At 40.0% G+C, this 16,674-nt stretch overlaps 3 protein-coding genes across 3 annotated transcripts in view; 1 reads left to right on the forward strand and 2 right to left on the reverse strand.

The window, feature by feature from the left end:
- Positions 1–12,485, forward strand: part of wscd2 (WSC domain containing 2) — a 38,792-nt gene extending 26,307 nt beyond the window's left edge. Inside the window, exons 4-9 of the mRNA XM_079686195.1 lie at positions 333–517; positions 2,463–2,584; positions 2,673–2,847; positions 7,501–7,665; positions 7,756–7,956; positions 10,620–12,485. Coding sequence (XP_079542321.1) covers positions 333–517; positions 2,463–2,584; positions 2,673–2,847; positions 7,501–7,665; positions 7,756–7,956; positions 10,620–10,972 — 1,201 coding nt within the window. The 3' untranslated portion in view covers positions 10,973–12,485. The remainder of the gene's footprint in view (positions 1–332; positions 518–2,462; positions 2,585–2,672; positions 2,848–7,500; positions 7,666–7,755; positions 7,957–10,619) is intronic.
- LOC307042357 (general transcription factor II-I repeat domain-containing protein 2-like) lies at positions 4,213–7,480 on the reverse strand. The gene is made up of 2 exons (XM_079686204.1): positions 5,019–7,480; positions 4,213–4,939 (listed from the first exon to the last, which is right to left on the reverse strand). The coding sequence occupies exon 1, from the start codon at positions 6,270–6,272 to the stop codon at positions 5,031–5,033; it is 1,242 nt and encodes a 413-aa protein (XP_079542330.1). The 5' UTR covers positions 6,273–7,480; the 3' UTR covers positions 4,213–4,939; positions 5,019–5,030.
- Positions 12,486–13,868: 1,383 nt separating the features above from the next.
- Positions 13,869–16,300, reverse strand: cmklr1 (chemokine-like receptor 1). The gene is made up of 2 exons (XM_079686206.1): positions 16,253–16,300; positions 13,869–16,127 (listed from the first exon to the last, which is right to left on the reverse strand). Exon 2 carries the CDS (start codon positions 16,105–16,107, stop codon positions 15,067–15,069), a length of 1,041 nt encoding a protein of 346 aa, XP_079542332.1. The 5' UTR covers positions 16,108–16,127; positions 16,253–16,300; the 3' UTR covers positions 13,869–15,066.
- Between the last annotated feature and the right edge of the window lie 374 nt (positions 16,301–16,674).

Here is a 16,674-nt window from a genome sequence, read left to right on the forward strand (position 1 = left end):
CCCCAAAGGCCTCTTGGGAGTAAAATCCTTCATGCAGCAACAGAAAGGAGAGAAGACACCGTTGTCAAGTATATTTATAATTGCCTTACATCATCTTCACCACAGTTAGAGATGTTATTCAAGAGAAGATGTATTTTCAACTACAGCATCCTCCATGTGCACCGTTTGGTTGTATTGATGACTGCTTATCCAGTTGCTCTGAATGATAATCTGTGTTGTCATGAGGAGGCTTAAGACACATCATCACGAGGCTCAGAACAATCACTTAAAGCTCTCTCTCCTTTGTTTACTAACCATGCTCATGCCTTTTTTCCCTTTCTCTTCCCCTCCAGAGGGTACATGTACGCAGGCCTGGAGTTCGGAGCGGAGTGCTACTGCGGTCACAAGATCCAGGCTCCCAATGTTTCAGACAGCGAATGCAATATGGAGTGTAAAGGAGAGAAGAGCAACCTATGCGGAGGAGCCAACCGACTGTCCATCTACAGGCTGGAGCTGAGCCAGGAGTCTGCGCGCCGCTGTGAGTGTGACTCTGCAACAACTACACACACACCTGAGTCTGTCAAATACACAAAAGAGAGCAATGTCAGATTAATACATTTGTTGACAACATTCTTATGAATTGATGGCCGTGGGCTTAGAATGAGCATTCCTGAGGTGACCGACAGCGAGGCACAGAGAAGCTATTTGATTTAGAAATACAAAAGCCCCGCTGTTTGTCAGGGAAATATTTGTTTTATTTTGGGTTGAAGCCAGAGATGGGAGCCTGCTGCTCTGTTGTGTTTACCCCTTTCCCCGGAGCACCGTGCTACCTACGTATCACAGCCAGTCCCGGTCCCATCCCAAACACTGACTGCTGCTAGAGAACTGAAGATGAGTGATACAAAAAAAATCTGAGTTGAGGTAGATTGTTTTAAATTAAAAACAAACAAATTCCCGTCCACAGTGGGAAGTAACTTTGGACACCCGTCCTCCATCTCTTTGCTCTTCCTTACCTTCTCTTACCTTCTGCTTCTTAGAAATAATCTGGTAATGCAGCATACACATTTATGACTAATATTTAAACATCTAAATGCTCTGGCTCGTCCAGTTCAGTGCTGTTTGTTTGTTATTCTTTTCATTTCTGCTTTTTTCCCTCGAGGTTTGCCTTCAGACTGCTGAATACGCTATTCGTGTTTTTGTTTCACCTCTGACCCGGATTTCTGTCATGTGAACATCAGAGAGGAAATGCTGGCAATGTGGTTTTTCACCCTTAGGGACCATAATGGTCACTTGGTTTATTGTTTTCAGCCAAATGTAATCCTACAAAGATAATATTATGCATTTGCTTCATTGTCACACAGCCCATCTGCAATTCATCATGGTTACAGTATGTTCTTCTACATTTCACTCAGCCACATGTTTACATCAAATATCTAATTATGTTGCCCAAGACATGTTTGGAGGCTGCTTGTTTGTGAGGCTAGTCAACAGAGCACAAAACAGCATCTCAAGATGATTTAATAAGCTCCGCCATATGGGAGGGCAAAGAAGGGCCGAACAGAAAGAGGTTGCAGTGAAGGCATACTGCAGGGAAACAAAGAGCAAGGACATTAAAAATGCAACTTTCAGCCAGGGAAAAAGGTCAAAAATAAATAAAACATTAGATAAGAACACATGGCTGGAGCTAATTTGCGAGGGGTGTTACCTTGTGTTAAAGCCTCTCAGCACAGATGGCTAATACTAGCAGTCTTGGGAAGGTGCAGGTTTTTGGTAGCATAAAATTAAGTAGCGAGAATTTCCGCCGACGCAAAGCTCCTTGTGCATATTTTATTTAGCTGCGTTTTAGCAAGCAGGCTGTCTTCGTCATGGTATGGCACGGCAAAAAGCTTTTAGTGTGTGGTTTCCCTCCTCTGTTATTAATGCACAAGCCTCTTGACAGCAGAGAAAGCTTTCTATGTACATCAGCACATAAGCCGTGTCGACAGGCTGAAATAAATGTGAAATGGATGTTTGGATTTACTTCCGCATTGACAGCATTTTTCAACCTGTAATGAAAAAGTTTTGCAGCTTTCTGTCACAGGCTGCAGATGATAAACGCTTCAATGCTGATTTTACCACTTGTTTTTGTTGAGAATTTGCATTGAAAAATAGCAGAAAAACAACATTTGACTTCCAAACTACTTACTTCCTGCTAAAGAAGGAAGCATCTCTTCTCTGCTGTTGTCTGTCCATCATAGGAGAGTGAGTATCTGAGATTAAAGGTCATAAACACACTGCAGGGAAGTGAGCGCTGCTATTGGCCGATGTGCTGGCAGGTCAGGGTCCCAGCAGAGTGGAGGGAGTCCCAGTGGGATCCCTCCATGTGGGGTCAGTGAATAGAGGCCAAGCTGCAGAAGCTGTGCTCAGTAACTATAAAACCGGAGTACTTTGAGTTTGTTCCCCTCCTATTGGTGTATGACATTTGTTTGTTCTGTGTGTTTCAGATGGCAGCTCCATTTTTAAGGGGTGTTTTCACAGGCCGGACAATGTCACTCTGGCACTTCCCATCAGCGCAGTCATCCAAAACATGTCTGTGGACAAATGTGTGGACATGTGCACGGAGAGGGTGAGGGAGTTAACGTGATGTGTGCATCCATGCGTTGTCATTTACACAAGAGTGTGTTTTCAGTGTTTTAATGGCAGCTGTATTTCAGGAGAAAACGCTGGCCGTCCTGGGGGGTGATCGATGTCACTGCGGCTTTCCGACCCCTCTCTTCTCGCTTCACGAGCCGGAGGACGAGAGTCTGTGTCTCCACCACTGCCTCGGGGAAGAATTTGAGACCTGTGGGAATGAAGAGTACTTTGTGGTGTACCAGACGCAGGTTCAAGGTAACATATGGTGTCTCAAAGGCCTATATAAAGGGCCCATAGGACAAAGAGACATGTCAGGGTGCATCATCAATTAATTATTTATCTAATATATCATATTCCAATTACTTGTAGACTCTTATTCCACTATTTCTATTCTATTTGTTTTTATTTGTAATGACTTGCACTATTTTAGCTGTTTTTATTGTGTTGCACTGATTTTCATCGATATAACTAGACTGTAGCTATGTACGAATTACAATAAAAGCCTTGAATCTTGAATCAGCCACACCCTGCGGGCAGGAGATACAAACAACGACCCTAAAGTAATGTTACACGTGTGAAAGTGCTGAGTTCTTAAAGTCCAGCAAAACTCTGACCCTACCCATGTTTGCCATTTTGTTTTTCTTTGACCCCTGTGTGTACTAGAGTCGGTATACATCTATATATCATCTATATTATATTTGTAAGAAATGGACATACACATTTCTGTCTATTCTGGATATAGATTTGTTGTTTCTACTTTTGTTTTACTCATGTTTGAAATTATTTTGTTTCCAACAAAGTTTTTATTTTCCACAAGGTTTTTATTATAACAATACAAATATAAAATAAAACACAACTAACATGCTCCATCTGTATAATACAAGCTAATATTCTGACAACATTATGCAGAAAAGGACACGCATGCATCTAGTAATCCTCTTGAACATTAGATACATTTAGATCCTTAACATAATCAATGAAGTGCCTCTTTTCCAACAAACCTATGTATAAAGGCTTTTCACCGTGTAAAGGTTGATCTAGTCCAGCTGTAAAATGTCCTGTCCCTAACGTACCTTAATCACATTGCTGTTCTTTGTATATCTAAGTAATCATATAATCATTGCGTAACCATATCTTTGAAAAATGGATAACCATTTTTCTTCCTTTCCTAAATATTGTTATCAGCCCCAGGGGTTTAGTATCAGTCCTTCCCTGGCAGAAGCATTTGGGAAGATAGTGTTTCCTCATCGCAGCTGGAGCTTAGATCAGCAGAAAAACAGCACCCAGTAAACAAAAAAAGGAGGTTTTATGCTGTGAACCAAAAAAACAAGAACATACTGCATCGGGAAGTGAACTTTATGTAAATAGTCTGGTCAAGCTGCACTACCAAATCTGCACATGTTCTGAATTTAACTCCAGTATTATTCTAGAGCAGGGGTGGGCAATTATTTTTTCCATGGGGCCACATGAGAAACAAAAAATATTGTGGAGGGCCGGGCCAAAAGGCTGAACTCAATTCTGCATAATATTAATTGTATTTCTTTATAAAAAGCAGTAAATAGCATTGTTTTGACAAGCTGGTAAGAGTATATGTTATAGTTGAGCAATGAAAAAGTGAGGTTGCCTTACAAAAAATGTAATTTATTCAATCAAATTTCCCAAAACAATGGTAAACAAAATGTGAACGTTTTTCACCATTTCTGACTCATATTAGTGAACATTTTCAGTCGCATTCACTACAAAACACATTTTGAGTTTCATATACTGTTGGAAAGTTGTGTAAAGGTTCTTAGCATTCTTAAGACATCACAACATTGTCTTTGTGCTCCAAACATTCAGCAAGATACATCATATTGAACTGTCACTGAACATCACTGAACTGTGATTTTGAGAAAAGGCTTCCAAAGAAAGTGTCCCAGTTCACTGCTAGTTGGTTCCTTTACATGCCTACATTTGTAGTCTAACCACCTCATTTGGTGTTTTTAAGTTCTTTTTTCTTGTTCAGTGAGAGAAATCTAGTCTCTGCTGGGCTTTAACGAGTGCATCGAAGTCAGGTTGAATGTCTGAGGTGGAGATGCGAAGCACAGCTGACAGATGATCATCAGTGAGAGAGGATCTATACCTGGATTTCATAAACTTCATCTTTGAAAATGTTTGTTCACATATGTAGGTAGAGCCAAAGAGAACCAACATCTTCTGAGCATGTCTCCTCATGTTTGGAAAGTTCTCCTCCTCGAGAGAAGAGTAGAAATCCAGCAGAGATCCTGACTTAAAGCGCTCTGCCAGTACTGCATCAGACTGCAGGTCAATGAGTTCCAGCTGAACATCACTGGGTGCATTATCCATACTGCAGGTAAAGGGAGAGGAAATCATGAGCATTTCATCCTCGATTGTTCGGAGATCTTCAAATCGCCTTGAAAACTCACCATGCAATGCTCCTAACATGGATGGATTTCATGAACAAAAAGGCCCTTGCCTTGCAGTTTGGTGTTCAGTTCATTCATCAGTGCAGTCACATCAACAGCAAATGCAAAATCTGCCATCCAGTCCTCGTCTGAGAGCTCTGGGATGTCTTTGCCTTTCTTCTCACAAAACTCTTGAATCTCTGCTTTCAGGTCCCAAACTCTTTTTAGCACTTTGCCCAGGCTGAGCCATCTGACAGCTGTGTGGTAGCCGATGTCACTATGCTCAGTCTCATGCTCCTCCAAAAGTGCAACAAACTGTCTGTGATTCAATGCCCGTGCCCTGATGAAGTTTACTATTTTAGTAACAACATCAATAACATGGTGAATTTTTAGCACTGACTTGCACAACACAAGTTGGTGTATAATACAATGCAAAAATACCAATTTCTGATCTGCGTCGATTTCAGTCACTTTATCTTGCATACGTTTCAAAAGTCCAACATTTTTACCTGTAAGATTTGGACAACCGTCTGTTGTGACACCTGCCAGTCTGTCCCATTTCAGTCCCAGCGTGTCCATGCACGCATTTACCTCCGTGAACAGATCGCTCCCTGTCGTCGTCCCTTTCATCGGCCGCATTGCTGCCAGCTCCTCCGTAATCTTGAAGTCCGGCGTTATCCCACGGACAAATACGAGTAACTGCGCTGTGTCGCGGACATCACAGCTCTCGTCCAAAGCCAAGGAGAAAAAGTCAAAACTTGCCACTTCATGTTGCAGCTGAAGCTCCAGATTCCCCGCAATGTCCTCGATCCTTCTCGTCACGGTTCGCCTGGACAGCGGGACTTGCTCAAAGGCTTCTTTTTTTTCAGGGCATATTAGTGCTGCAGAGTCCACTAAGCACTCTTTGACAAACTCCCCCTCTGAGAATGGCTTACTGTGTTTAGCTATTTTGTGGGATATCACGAAGCTGGTCTTGGTTGCTGCATCCTTGGATGTGTGAAGCTTGGTAAAAAAGCCTTGCTGCTTTTGCAGTTTAGTTAGCAAAGCGTTCGATGTGCGCGCCCTTTCAGCATCAGTCAAGTTTTTGTATTTCTCCGCGTGTTTCGTCTCGTAATGCCGACTCAAATTGTAGTCCTTGAACACGGCGATCTGCTCCCCGCAAACTAAACACACGGCTTTACCTCCGACTTCAGTAAATAAATACTTAGCAGTCCAATTTTTGTTGAAAACCCTACATTCGGCCTCTACCTTTCTTTTTTTAGCATCAGCTGACATTTTTGAGCGCTAAAGTCGTCTTGTGACAATTATCCAATAACGCGCACGTCTTGATTTGGCGTATTGCGTCATTATGTACGTGAATAAAAAACAACTTCAAAATAAAAGCATTGCAGCTTTAGTCCATGCATGAGGTAAAATTAGAAAATATGTTTATTTTGTAATTTCCAATTAACCTTACACGGGCCGGTCAGAGTCAACCAAAGGGCCGTATGTGGCCCGGGGGCCGTACAGTGCCCAGGTCTGTTCTAGAGTATAAACATCACACAATAATCAGTGACTGGGTATTGGGGGAAATGTTTTATAAAGAGCAAACAGCCGAGCTATCCCACGCAAAACAAAACGCCAGAATGAGGTTACTTGTTCTCATATGATGTTAAATGTCCTCGCCACAAACTTCCAATGTTTCAACATGACTTATTTTGTCTTTTCAACATTTGTCAATAAACAGGAAGTAACTAACCTTCAGTATCTATATGAAGCTCGATTCTGTTCTCGTCAAATATTTAGCAGTGTCATAGTTCACTGTCTTTCACCCCACGTCTAGACTCTGTCAAAGGTCGTATCAAGTCGATCATGTTTGCTTGATTGTGTTTTGATCACGTTTTGTTGCTTTTAACCTCTTATATATATTTATTAAACTGTACAGTGTCCTATGGTATCTTAAAATGTGCCCTTAATATTTTATACATCAACATGTTTCCCCTCTGTGTAAAGAGACTCTGAGAGTTTCAAGAACAAAGATTCTCTCTCTCTTTTTCTCCTGATCCATTTACGGTATATAAAAACCTGTCTGAAAATGAGCTGATCAGATTTTGGCCACTTTATGATGTCATAACGATGTTTTGGCTTGTTCAACCATTAGCCAATCACCAACCAAGGTAACCCCCCCCCTACACCTTATCACCTGAATCTCCTCCTAGAGCTCCATTGTGTTCTTTGTAACCAAATATCTCTCAGAGGGGCGTGGGGAGGGGCTCCTTATTTTCATCTAAAGTAACAGACAGAGAATCAGCACTTTGGAAGCAGGGCTGAAACAGAGGGGATTATGGGATGCTGCAATGATCTGTTTGGTATTTCAGACAAACACTTCAGAGACATGTTCTGTATATATCTGAGACCTATAATATATTGATGAAAAACAGTGTCATAGGGGACCTTTAAATAAAATGTATTATTATCATTATCAAATCAATAATATGACTTATCTGTGTTTGTGTTTCGTCAGATAACCGCTGCATGGACAGGCACTTCCTCCCCACTCGGGCCAAGCAGCTCGTGGCCCTCGCTAGTTTCCCCGGAGCCGGCAACACGTGGGCGCGTCACCTCATAGAGCTCGCCACCGGCTTCTACACCGGCAGCTACTACTTTGATGGCTCCCTTTACAACAAAGGTAGACATTTATCAAACACAAACAATTCAATAAAAAAATAAACCTTTGTTGGTTCAATATATTTACTGTGGGGTTGCCATTCTTTCCCAGGATTCAAAGGGGAGCGGGACCACTGGCGGAGTGGGAGGACGATCTGCATTAAGACTCATGAGAGCGGCAAGAAGGAGATCGAGTCCTTTGACTCCAGCGTCGTCATGATCCGAAACCCCTACAAAGCCCTCATGGCTGAATTCAACAGAAAGTATGGGGGCCACATTGGATTCGCTTCCCAGGCCCATTGGAAAGGGAAAGGTGAGCTGCTCGAGCCACAACATTGTACAGTAGTTGTTCCAATGCATCCTGAACACCTATGACACTAAAGAAGTTTCATTAACTACAGTGCAATATTTTGATGTTCAGACTGACTTTAATATAGGACACATCTTGTTGATGTTGATGCTGTTTTTAAGCATTTTCAATCTCAATCACTCAGAAAATAAGAACAGCTTCCAAAGGCAGACTAGATCAAATAACATTTATAAATAATGTGCTACCAATGTCTTCACTGGTAGTTTATTAAAAGAAAGAAGTGGGTGAATGATCCATGCTGACGTAGATTGGTAAGGAAATAGAGGAAATGTTTTAGTGGTTTTGACCCCTTAAACCAACATGGCTGAGCCATGAAGTTTTGAAAATGTTCAAAACCATTTCCAACCTTATATCAAACACAATCTGACGTTTTATAAAAAACAAGAAATGAAACCAACCAACCATGATATCAGTCAAACTTATTAAATCATGAGCTACATTATTTCACCAAGTCAACCAGCTTCTTCCTCAGACTCTCGTGCTACTTTAATTATTAAGTGTGATGAGACGTGGTGTGTAGAAAACACAGAAAACTGCCAGCCTGGTTTTGTCCAAAGGTACAAAATCATGATTTGAAAAACTCACAAATGAACACACAAACACAGCAAAATGGCAAATTGCTGTTGTTTTGCTCGTTTGTTGATCCTGTTCAGATGAATTGCATTAAATATATATGCTAAGTGGTGCTATGCTGTTTCAAGTATTTGAGAGGCTCTGCTGCCTGCTTCATATTTAATAGACGGATGTGTAAGTGGTATAAAACTTCTTATGTATATAAAATATCTATATGTTTCCATTATTGAACAGAATATGTTTTTAAGGCTTGTGCATTTATCTTTAATGTTACTGCATGTAAGGGTATCTTGATCTAATACTCCAGAAGTGTTGTTGTGTTTTTTTATAGTTAGCCACTTGATTTAAAATCATGTTGACATTAATAAATTATATTAAGAAGATGCACTGTTACAGAATGAATTCACTTCCAGCATGTAACCCATCATTGAGCAACCACTTAATTACGTGTCAGCACAATCTAGTGAAGTTAAATTCCTCTCAGGTCTACTTGTTTTTTAATGGTATCATTAAGGAAATGAACCTCTTGGTCGAGTACATCTTATCCATAAAACGTTATGTCCTTTTGCTAGAAGATTTATTTATATTTCCTGCATAATGTGCGTTCCTCGCTCCTTCGCCAGCTTTAGTGGTGTCTCAGTAACCATGACAACGAGTTTTGTCTAGTCCGCTAACCGTCTCTCTGACGTTCTGCAAGGTTTTAATCGATTTTCTCGAGGCAGGAGATTTGCCGACCCAGCAGTTGTCTCTCTTTGTTGAAACATCAGCACATTTGGCCTGCCATTCCCAATGAGTGTTTATTCCTGCTGTTGGTGGGGAAAATGATGCGGTGACATCATTAAAGAGAAAAGCTTCTTGACAGCTGCCACTTCCAATACAGAGCGAGGATCCCGTCTGAGAGTCAGCGTGACTTTGAGTCTGGGGCGTCACATCTGGTGCGCTCACCTCTGCAAGGGGAGGCCGGGGGCTTCGGGTGATGTTACCGACACTGATGCCTCCTTTTCTTGCTCAATAAGTCCTCTCAGGGGCGAGTGCAACTTGTTTTGGAAGTCATTTTACAAAGCACACTCTGTTATTTTCCAGTATTATCTGATGGCTTTACTTAAAGGCTCTTACATAAATCCCTTTATTTGGGTTTTAAAAGTCAAACCCCTGCTAATAAGAAAATAAGTATCTTAACTTAATCTGATATGTTCAGTCAAACATTAGCAGAACAGGCTGTTCAGGGGGAAGTTAATGATGTTGGTTCCTTCTTATTTGAAGCCCCTGATGCTTTTACAAGACTGATGGAGAGGAGAACAAACTCATTGTGGTCAGAGACGCGGTTCCTCAGAGTTTCTGCACAGCTACTTGTGTTTTTAGATGCATTCATAATATTCTGTCCACTCTCGTTGGTTCCTGACACAGCACTGCCAACTCAGCGGGCTGTAAACTTTAACGACAACCTCTCCCACAGTAAGATGTGTGCTAATGCAGCTCCTGCCAGCAGCCGGCTTTTTTTAATGGGCCAGTAGATTATCAATGAGTAAAAGTTGCAAGCCAAGGGTTTCTGCTAAAGTGCCACTGCAGTTTGATTGACAACCAAGAATGTCCACTTCCCTGTCCAAAGATTATAGAAATCACTTAGTGTCGGTCGGCGAATTGGTCCACTTCCCAAGAAAAATGACATCAGCTTTACGACTCTCACTTCCCCTTCATCCAGTACCCAATCTTTTTTCTAAAGGTCTTTTTGTTATTTTTGCATTTATTTGATTGCTCTGCTTTGAGATTGGGGCCTGTATTTATCAAACTGTTTCTGCTCTGAGCATGCATTTGATTAATTGTGTGTCCACTAAAGAGCTATTCCTTAACATTACTCATTGACTTCAATGTAATTAGGAGGAAGTTGATTAATTTGCTCCATTGTTACCAAAGACAGTTTTACTTGCTCTGTGTATTTTCCTTCTTCAATACTTCTGTTCGCACTTTTGTAGTACATTGACAATCACTTTTCCTCTCGTTGATTCATTTCTGTCCTCTCATTTGTCCCGCAGAGTGGCCCGAGTTTGTGAAGAACTATTCCCCTTGGTGGGCGTCCCACACGTTGGACTGGCTGAACTACGGGAAGGTGGTCCACGTGGTCCACTTTGAGAACGTGAAGAGGGACCTGTTCTCCCATCTCAAAGGGATGGTCCAGTTTCTGGGTCTGAAGGTTTCTGAGGAGCGCCTTCTCTGCGTCGAGGGCCAGAAGGACGGGAACTTCAAGCGGTCCGGCCTGCGAAAGCTTGAGTATGACCCGTATACTCCTGAAATGCGAGCGAGCATCAATGAACTGGTCCGGAAAGTCGACGCTGCCTTGAGGAAGAGGAACATGCCCGGAGTTCCAGACGAATATATGCCAAGATGATATACGTGAACCCTTCATTTAATTCCCCCCCCCTTCCTTTAATCGGACTGTTAATTGGACAATCTGCACCACATTTTTAGGATAACATGACTGAAATAGTTTGTTTCAATAATTTTGTAGGTAAACATAGGTCAAAGCTGTAGTCTCTTTACTCTTACTATTTTAATATTAAGGTTCTTTCATTTTCTGTTGAACCTCAGCAGCTTTAATAGAAGAGGCAGTTGTCCCTAGGAAGGTTTCTTTTTCTCTTTGTCTAAATGAAACGCCCTTCCTATCCTGCTCTATGCACATGTGCTGTGTAGGCATGTGAAAATGCCTTAACTCAAAGGAGGTACAATAGCTGTGACCACAGAGAGGCTCATCTGACGGCACTGGCTGATTCGTTGCCAGTCAGAAAAACATGTGACCGAAAAATCATTATACAATACTGCAAAGTTTGATGTATGAGCTTATTTTGTGCTAAAGAGAAATATGAGAATGGAAAACTTTAAATGTATGATTCTTGTGTTGCTGTCAGTTACAGAAAAATACTATTTTATACATAAACTTTAAAATGTTCCGCCCTTTTGTCAGAGGGAAAAATGCAATATGCAGGTTATAACTACTTGATCATGATACTGTGTTTCCAACTTTTTATTTAAAACAATCAGGAGTAAGAGGAATCTGTATTTTCAATGAAGAGGTTAAGAACTCCTCTTATTCAAGAAGATGACGCATCCCTCTTGAAGGCACTGACTCGAGGAGAGGATTTAACTTGACAGCATTTATTTATCTGTGGTGTGCAGTGTCCACTCGGTTGTGAAATGTTTCCTTAACACTGGACTTGATGCAGAAATCCAAAAAGCACTTTTCTGTGCAACACTCGGCCCAAAGATCACTGAGGAATTAAGCATTACACGTATATTAGATTGGAGGTTTCCTTTAGCAGTAGTGATCTTTATTGATTTATTTTATGACAGTTAATCATACTGAATGTGAAAACTGTTTTTACTTTTTGTTTTATGTCTTTGTTGTATAAAAAGCTATAACATAGTCAAAGCTGATAATACATTTACTCCTCATAATTTAAAAAGAATATCCACAAATGTGTTAAAAATTCATCTCACATTTTATAAGCGGCACGTCTGATACTGGTACTCAATGTGCTATGCGGTATGCTTTAAAACAAACAAATATATAAATAATTAGATACACAAATATATAAATAATTAGATACACAAATATATAAATAAATAAAACACTGGTGATTGAGAACCAGGAAATATTAACTGACTTCCATTTTCAGAATGATATAGATATATTTTTATAGTGTTTGCTGACACTTTGACAAGATTTGTATTGCAACTAGCAAAACGGGAGAAGTTGTTTCTATTTTTAAAACATGCTTTAAACTTTATTGGCTCTCGCTTTCATTGACAAGCAGGCACACAGTGTCACATTTGAATGTATTTTTTATGGAATGAATGTTATGTGATAAGGCCCAATAAATGAGTAAATAAAATAGTGTGCTATAGTCCGCTGTCATTTCTGAACAACTGTTGGGAAAGGTCATTAAAATGTGTATTCGAAGATCAAATAAATGTTTTTGTTGTTGGATCTCACTAGAGTTTCTCCAGGCCCTTCCATAGATAAGCCAAACAATAAGAAACGTACATTAGTACCAAAAATAAGCAAATAGTATTGCCGTCCACGTCCCCATAGATGTGTCAAAGCTGAAAAATAAGAATTTGTTGACACTAACAAATGAGTTATAATTAAAAAAGCGAACAACAGGACAAACTGTAACACAACATCTATTGCAAACATGTTGGCATGCAGGTGAACACATACAGCAGATGTGATGCAAAATGATCATTTACTTGGAGTTTATGAACATAAGTCCAATATTTAATCTACTTTTAGATAGATACTGTAGATAGATAGATAGATAGATACTAGATAGATAGATACTAGATAGATAGATAGATAGATAGATAGATACTAGATAGATAGATAGATAGATAGATAGATACTAGATAGACAGATAGACAGATAGATAGATAGATACTAGATAGACAGATAGACAGATAGATAGATAGATACTAGATAGATAGATAGATAGATACTAGATAGATAGATAGATAGATAGATACTAGATAGATAGATAGATAGATACATAGATAGATAGATAGATACTAGATAGATAGATAGATACTAGATAGATAGATAGATACATAGATAGATAGATAGATACTAGATAGATAGATAGATAGATAGATACTAGATAGATAGATAGATAGACAGACAGATAGATAGATAGATAGATAGATAGATACTAGATAGATAGATAGATAGATAGACTTTATTGATCCTAATTTGGGATTTGTTTGCGTTGCAGCAGCATAAAAAACGCAAGGCAATGTACATAAGAGAAACTTAGACACAAGAAATAAACAGTCCAATATATTTCAGAAATATAAATAAAATAGCATTTTAGCTCCATTTTGGTCTCCACCATAACACTATAATGGGTGCACTTGTTAATAGAAGCTCTCAAGGTAAAACTCTGCCCAGGTTATATTGTGATTCTCATGTCACCTCTGCAGTCTGGGGCTTCCCCAATAGCTTCAAGGTTTTTTTTATTTGTCATACGAACATAGCTACAGTGTAGTTATGACGATGAAAATCTTAGGTCACAGGCTCACTCCAACAGTGCAACACAATACAACAGATAAACAGACAAATATTGTGCAAGTAAATAGTAAATACAAAAATAGTGTAATAGTGAAAATAGTGCAATAAGAGTCAATATGCAATATATTAGATAAATAATTTCTAAGTAGCAGCCAGATTAATGTTGTGGATGACGTTGTTTCAAAGTTCAGTTTCAACATAAAAAAAACTCCAGGCACTCCCGCTGTTGTTATTCCTTTAATTGTGTTACTGAGAATAAAATGAGATTACTTATATGCAAAGGTACAACGCTCACAACACAAACACATTTGATCTTTTTGTGCTTCAGGTGAAAACACATTTTGACTCTGGAGGTGTTGCAATAGTTACATTTGTTGTCTTGAGCCTGATATAATCTTTCAGTCTTATTATTTCACAAGTGAACTTGATATCGACAATTGAGTAAATCAGAGAGCTGAATTTTGTTTTACTAGCTTTATTTCAGAAAACAGAAACATTATCTACAAAGTGACATTCGCTGTACAGCTCTGAAACACAACAACACAGAAATAGAGGTCCATTAAACATATTCTTTATGTCAACTGGTAATAGCAGCTGGGTGTGGGCTTTCTCTATGACTCATTGCACGTATCTCCACAGCAGACCACTCCTCAGCACACACTGTTTGGGTCAGTCTGACACAACAACATACTTAATGCTTCAATACAAAATAGGTTTTTGATCGGTTGAGGTTGTATGTGCATTATAAAGAAATGGAAGTATTCAATGGTCTTCTCCTTCAGCAACAGTTCCTTTCTGTCTTCAGTTTGTTTCCCAATGTGTGACCTGGTGCCTATTGGTTTAGTTCAAAGGTCAAACGATAACAACAATGTATTGCACAAACAGATGAGCAAAATACTCACATCCTGCCGGACCTCATGCCATTTACCCTCCTTCTCATTTTGATTTGTTTTCAAGAATGAAAGTAAATGCCATACTTGTTGCAATTCATGCATGAGCATGGAAGAGAACATTGTTCATAAAAGGAGCCCCTCAAGTGTGAATTATAACACATTAAAACAATTTATTATCAGAAACAATAATCCCTCATATTTTACAATCCTTGTATTTTAGAGAAAAAAAAGAAATCTCTTTGCTGCAGGAATGACTGCCGGAGAACTTTCCACAACTACTGCTCCCAAAACATTCTTTCTACTGCAAGAGATTTATGTCTAACTTGCAATTCCCAATGTTTAACTATTGGCTCAAGCTTACATTCTTCAACTACATTATGTGTTTGTATGCCTGAAGAACAACAGCTTTCTCCATGCTACCAACAGTAAAAGAGTACAACAAATAAGATCATTAGCGCCATGAAGCTACACATAATTCATTTCATGTGTCAATCAATTGCATATCGGAGGGAAACCAGATAAATATCTTTAGATGTGAGTAGAACCCCTCGCGTCCCAGGAGCTGGACCTGGACAGGTATCGGCTGGTGGTGCGGCCATCCTCTCCCATCGCGTTCTCCATCTTTGAGAGCACGGAGCTCTTAAACTTCCTCTTGAAGTCGTTGCCCATAAACACATACAACACCGGGTTGAGGAAGCTGTTTGCTGCCGCCATGGATGTGCCTACTTTGAGTCCGGAAGTCAAAATGCTCTTTTCAAACTGTTCATTGTTGACCTCAAGTAGGACGAACACGTGGAACGGCAGCCAGCAGACGAAGAAAGCAGCGACGAGCGCAGACATGACCTTTAAGGGCTTGTTGGATTTAGTCATCCTGTTGTTTCGAAGTTTGAGGATAATGATCGAGTAGCAGATGATGATGACAATAAACGGGACAACAAACCCTGCAAAGAAGCGGCTCACTGCAACTATCTTGTGACTGTGTTGGTGTAAGGTGTAATTATTGTAGCAAAGGGTCCTTCCCAAGTGACTGCTAACATCCCGAAAGATGGCAGAGGGAAGGCTCAGTGTGACAGCCAGAAGCCAGGAGATGCAAACAACACCCGTGGCTTTAGTCACAGTGCGATGGTTCTGGGCCCAGACTGGAAACACGACTGAGACGCAGCGGTCCACGCTGATGACCACCAGGAGGAAGATGCTGCTGAACATGTTGAGGGACATAACCGAGGAGGTGAATTTGCACATGAAGAGGCCGAAGACCCAGTCCTCCATTGCCATGTTGGCGATGCTGAATGGGAGGAAGGCGCAGAAGACAAAGTCGGAGATGGCGAGGCTCAGGTACCAGGTAGTGTTGACCGTCTTCGTCATCTTGAAGCCAGAAATCCAGATCACCAGAGCGTTTCCGAAGAAGCCCAGCAGAAAGATTACCACGGTGACCACGAGTAAAAACACACACAAAACTTCCTTTACACATGTTGATTTGTGCTGAAAAACCTGTTTGTCTTGTGGAATGTAATTGTCGATATCACTGTAGTTATAATCTTGATAAGAATAATCTTGAAAATTATCCATTTTGCCGTCTGGGGAGATTTCTGTAAAAGAAAAATAGGAAAACATTTGAAATAAACAACATCTTATCAAATTTAACAACATTTTCCAACATAGTGTTCGAATATAAAATACTATATTATCTCCTTTATGAAACAACAATGCGTACCTGCAGCAGCACAGACCTTCTGGTGTGTCCAGTTGGGTGTCAACAGAGATGTGCTGTTTCCTTAAAACTTGTTGAAACATATTACCCTATCTGCCTCGCAATCAGCTGACCGGGTGTTTCTCAACACTTCCATCCCCTGAATACTTTCAGTACTGCATTTTGAGGTTTGAAAGGAATCTCACAAATTATATAACATTTAGAATGTGACAGAAAAGAAAAACGAAATCTCTTAATATGAAATAAATGATATTTAACTCCTGATTAACAGAATAAAGATTGTGTTATAAAAGGAATGAAGTCCTAAGCTGTTTTTGGTTAAAATAGTTCTGTGAGTGCTAAAGATATATGCTGTGCTATAAATAAACTTGCCTTGCCTAAAGAACATTATTTTATTGAGCACACACACTTATACTCCCATTTTT

This window comes from Notothenia rossii (assembly GCF_949606895.1).
Source record: "Notothenia rossii genome assembly, chromosome: 6".
Lineage (NCBI taxonomy): Eukaryota > Metazoa > Chordata > Actinopteri > Perciformes > Nototheniidae > Notothenia > Notothenia rossii.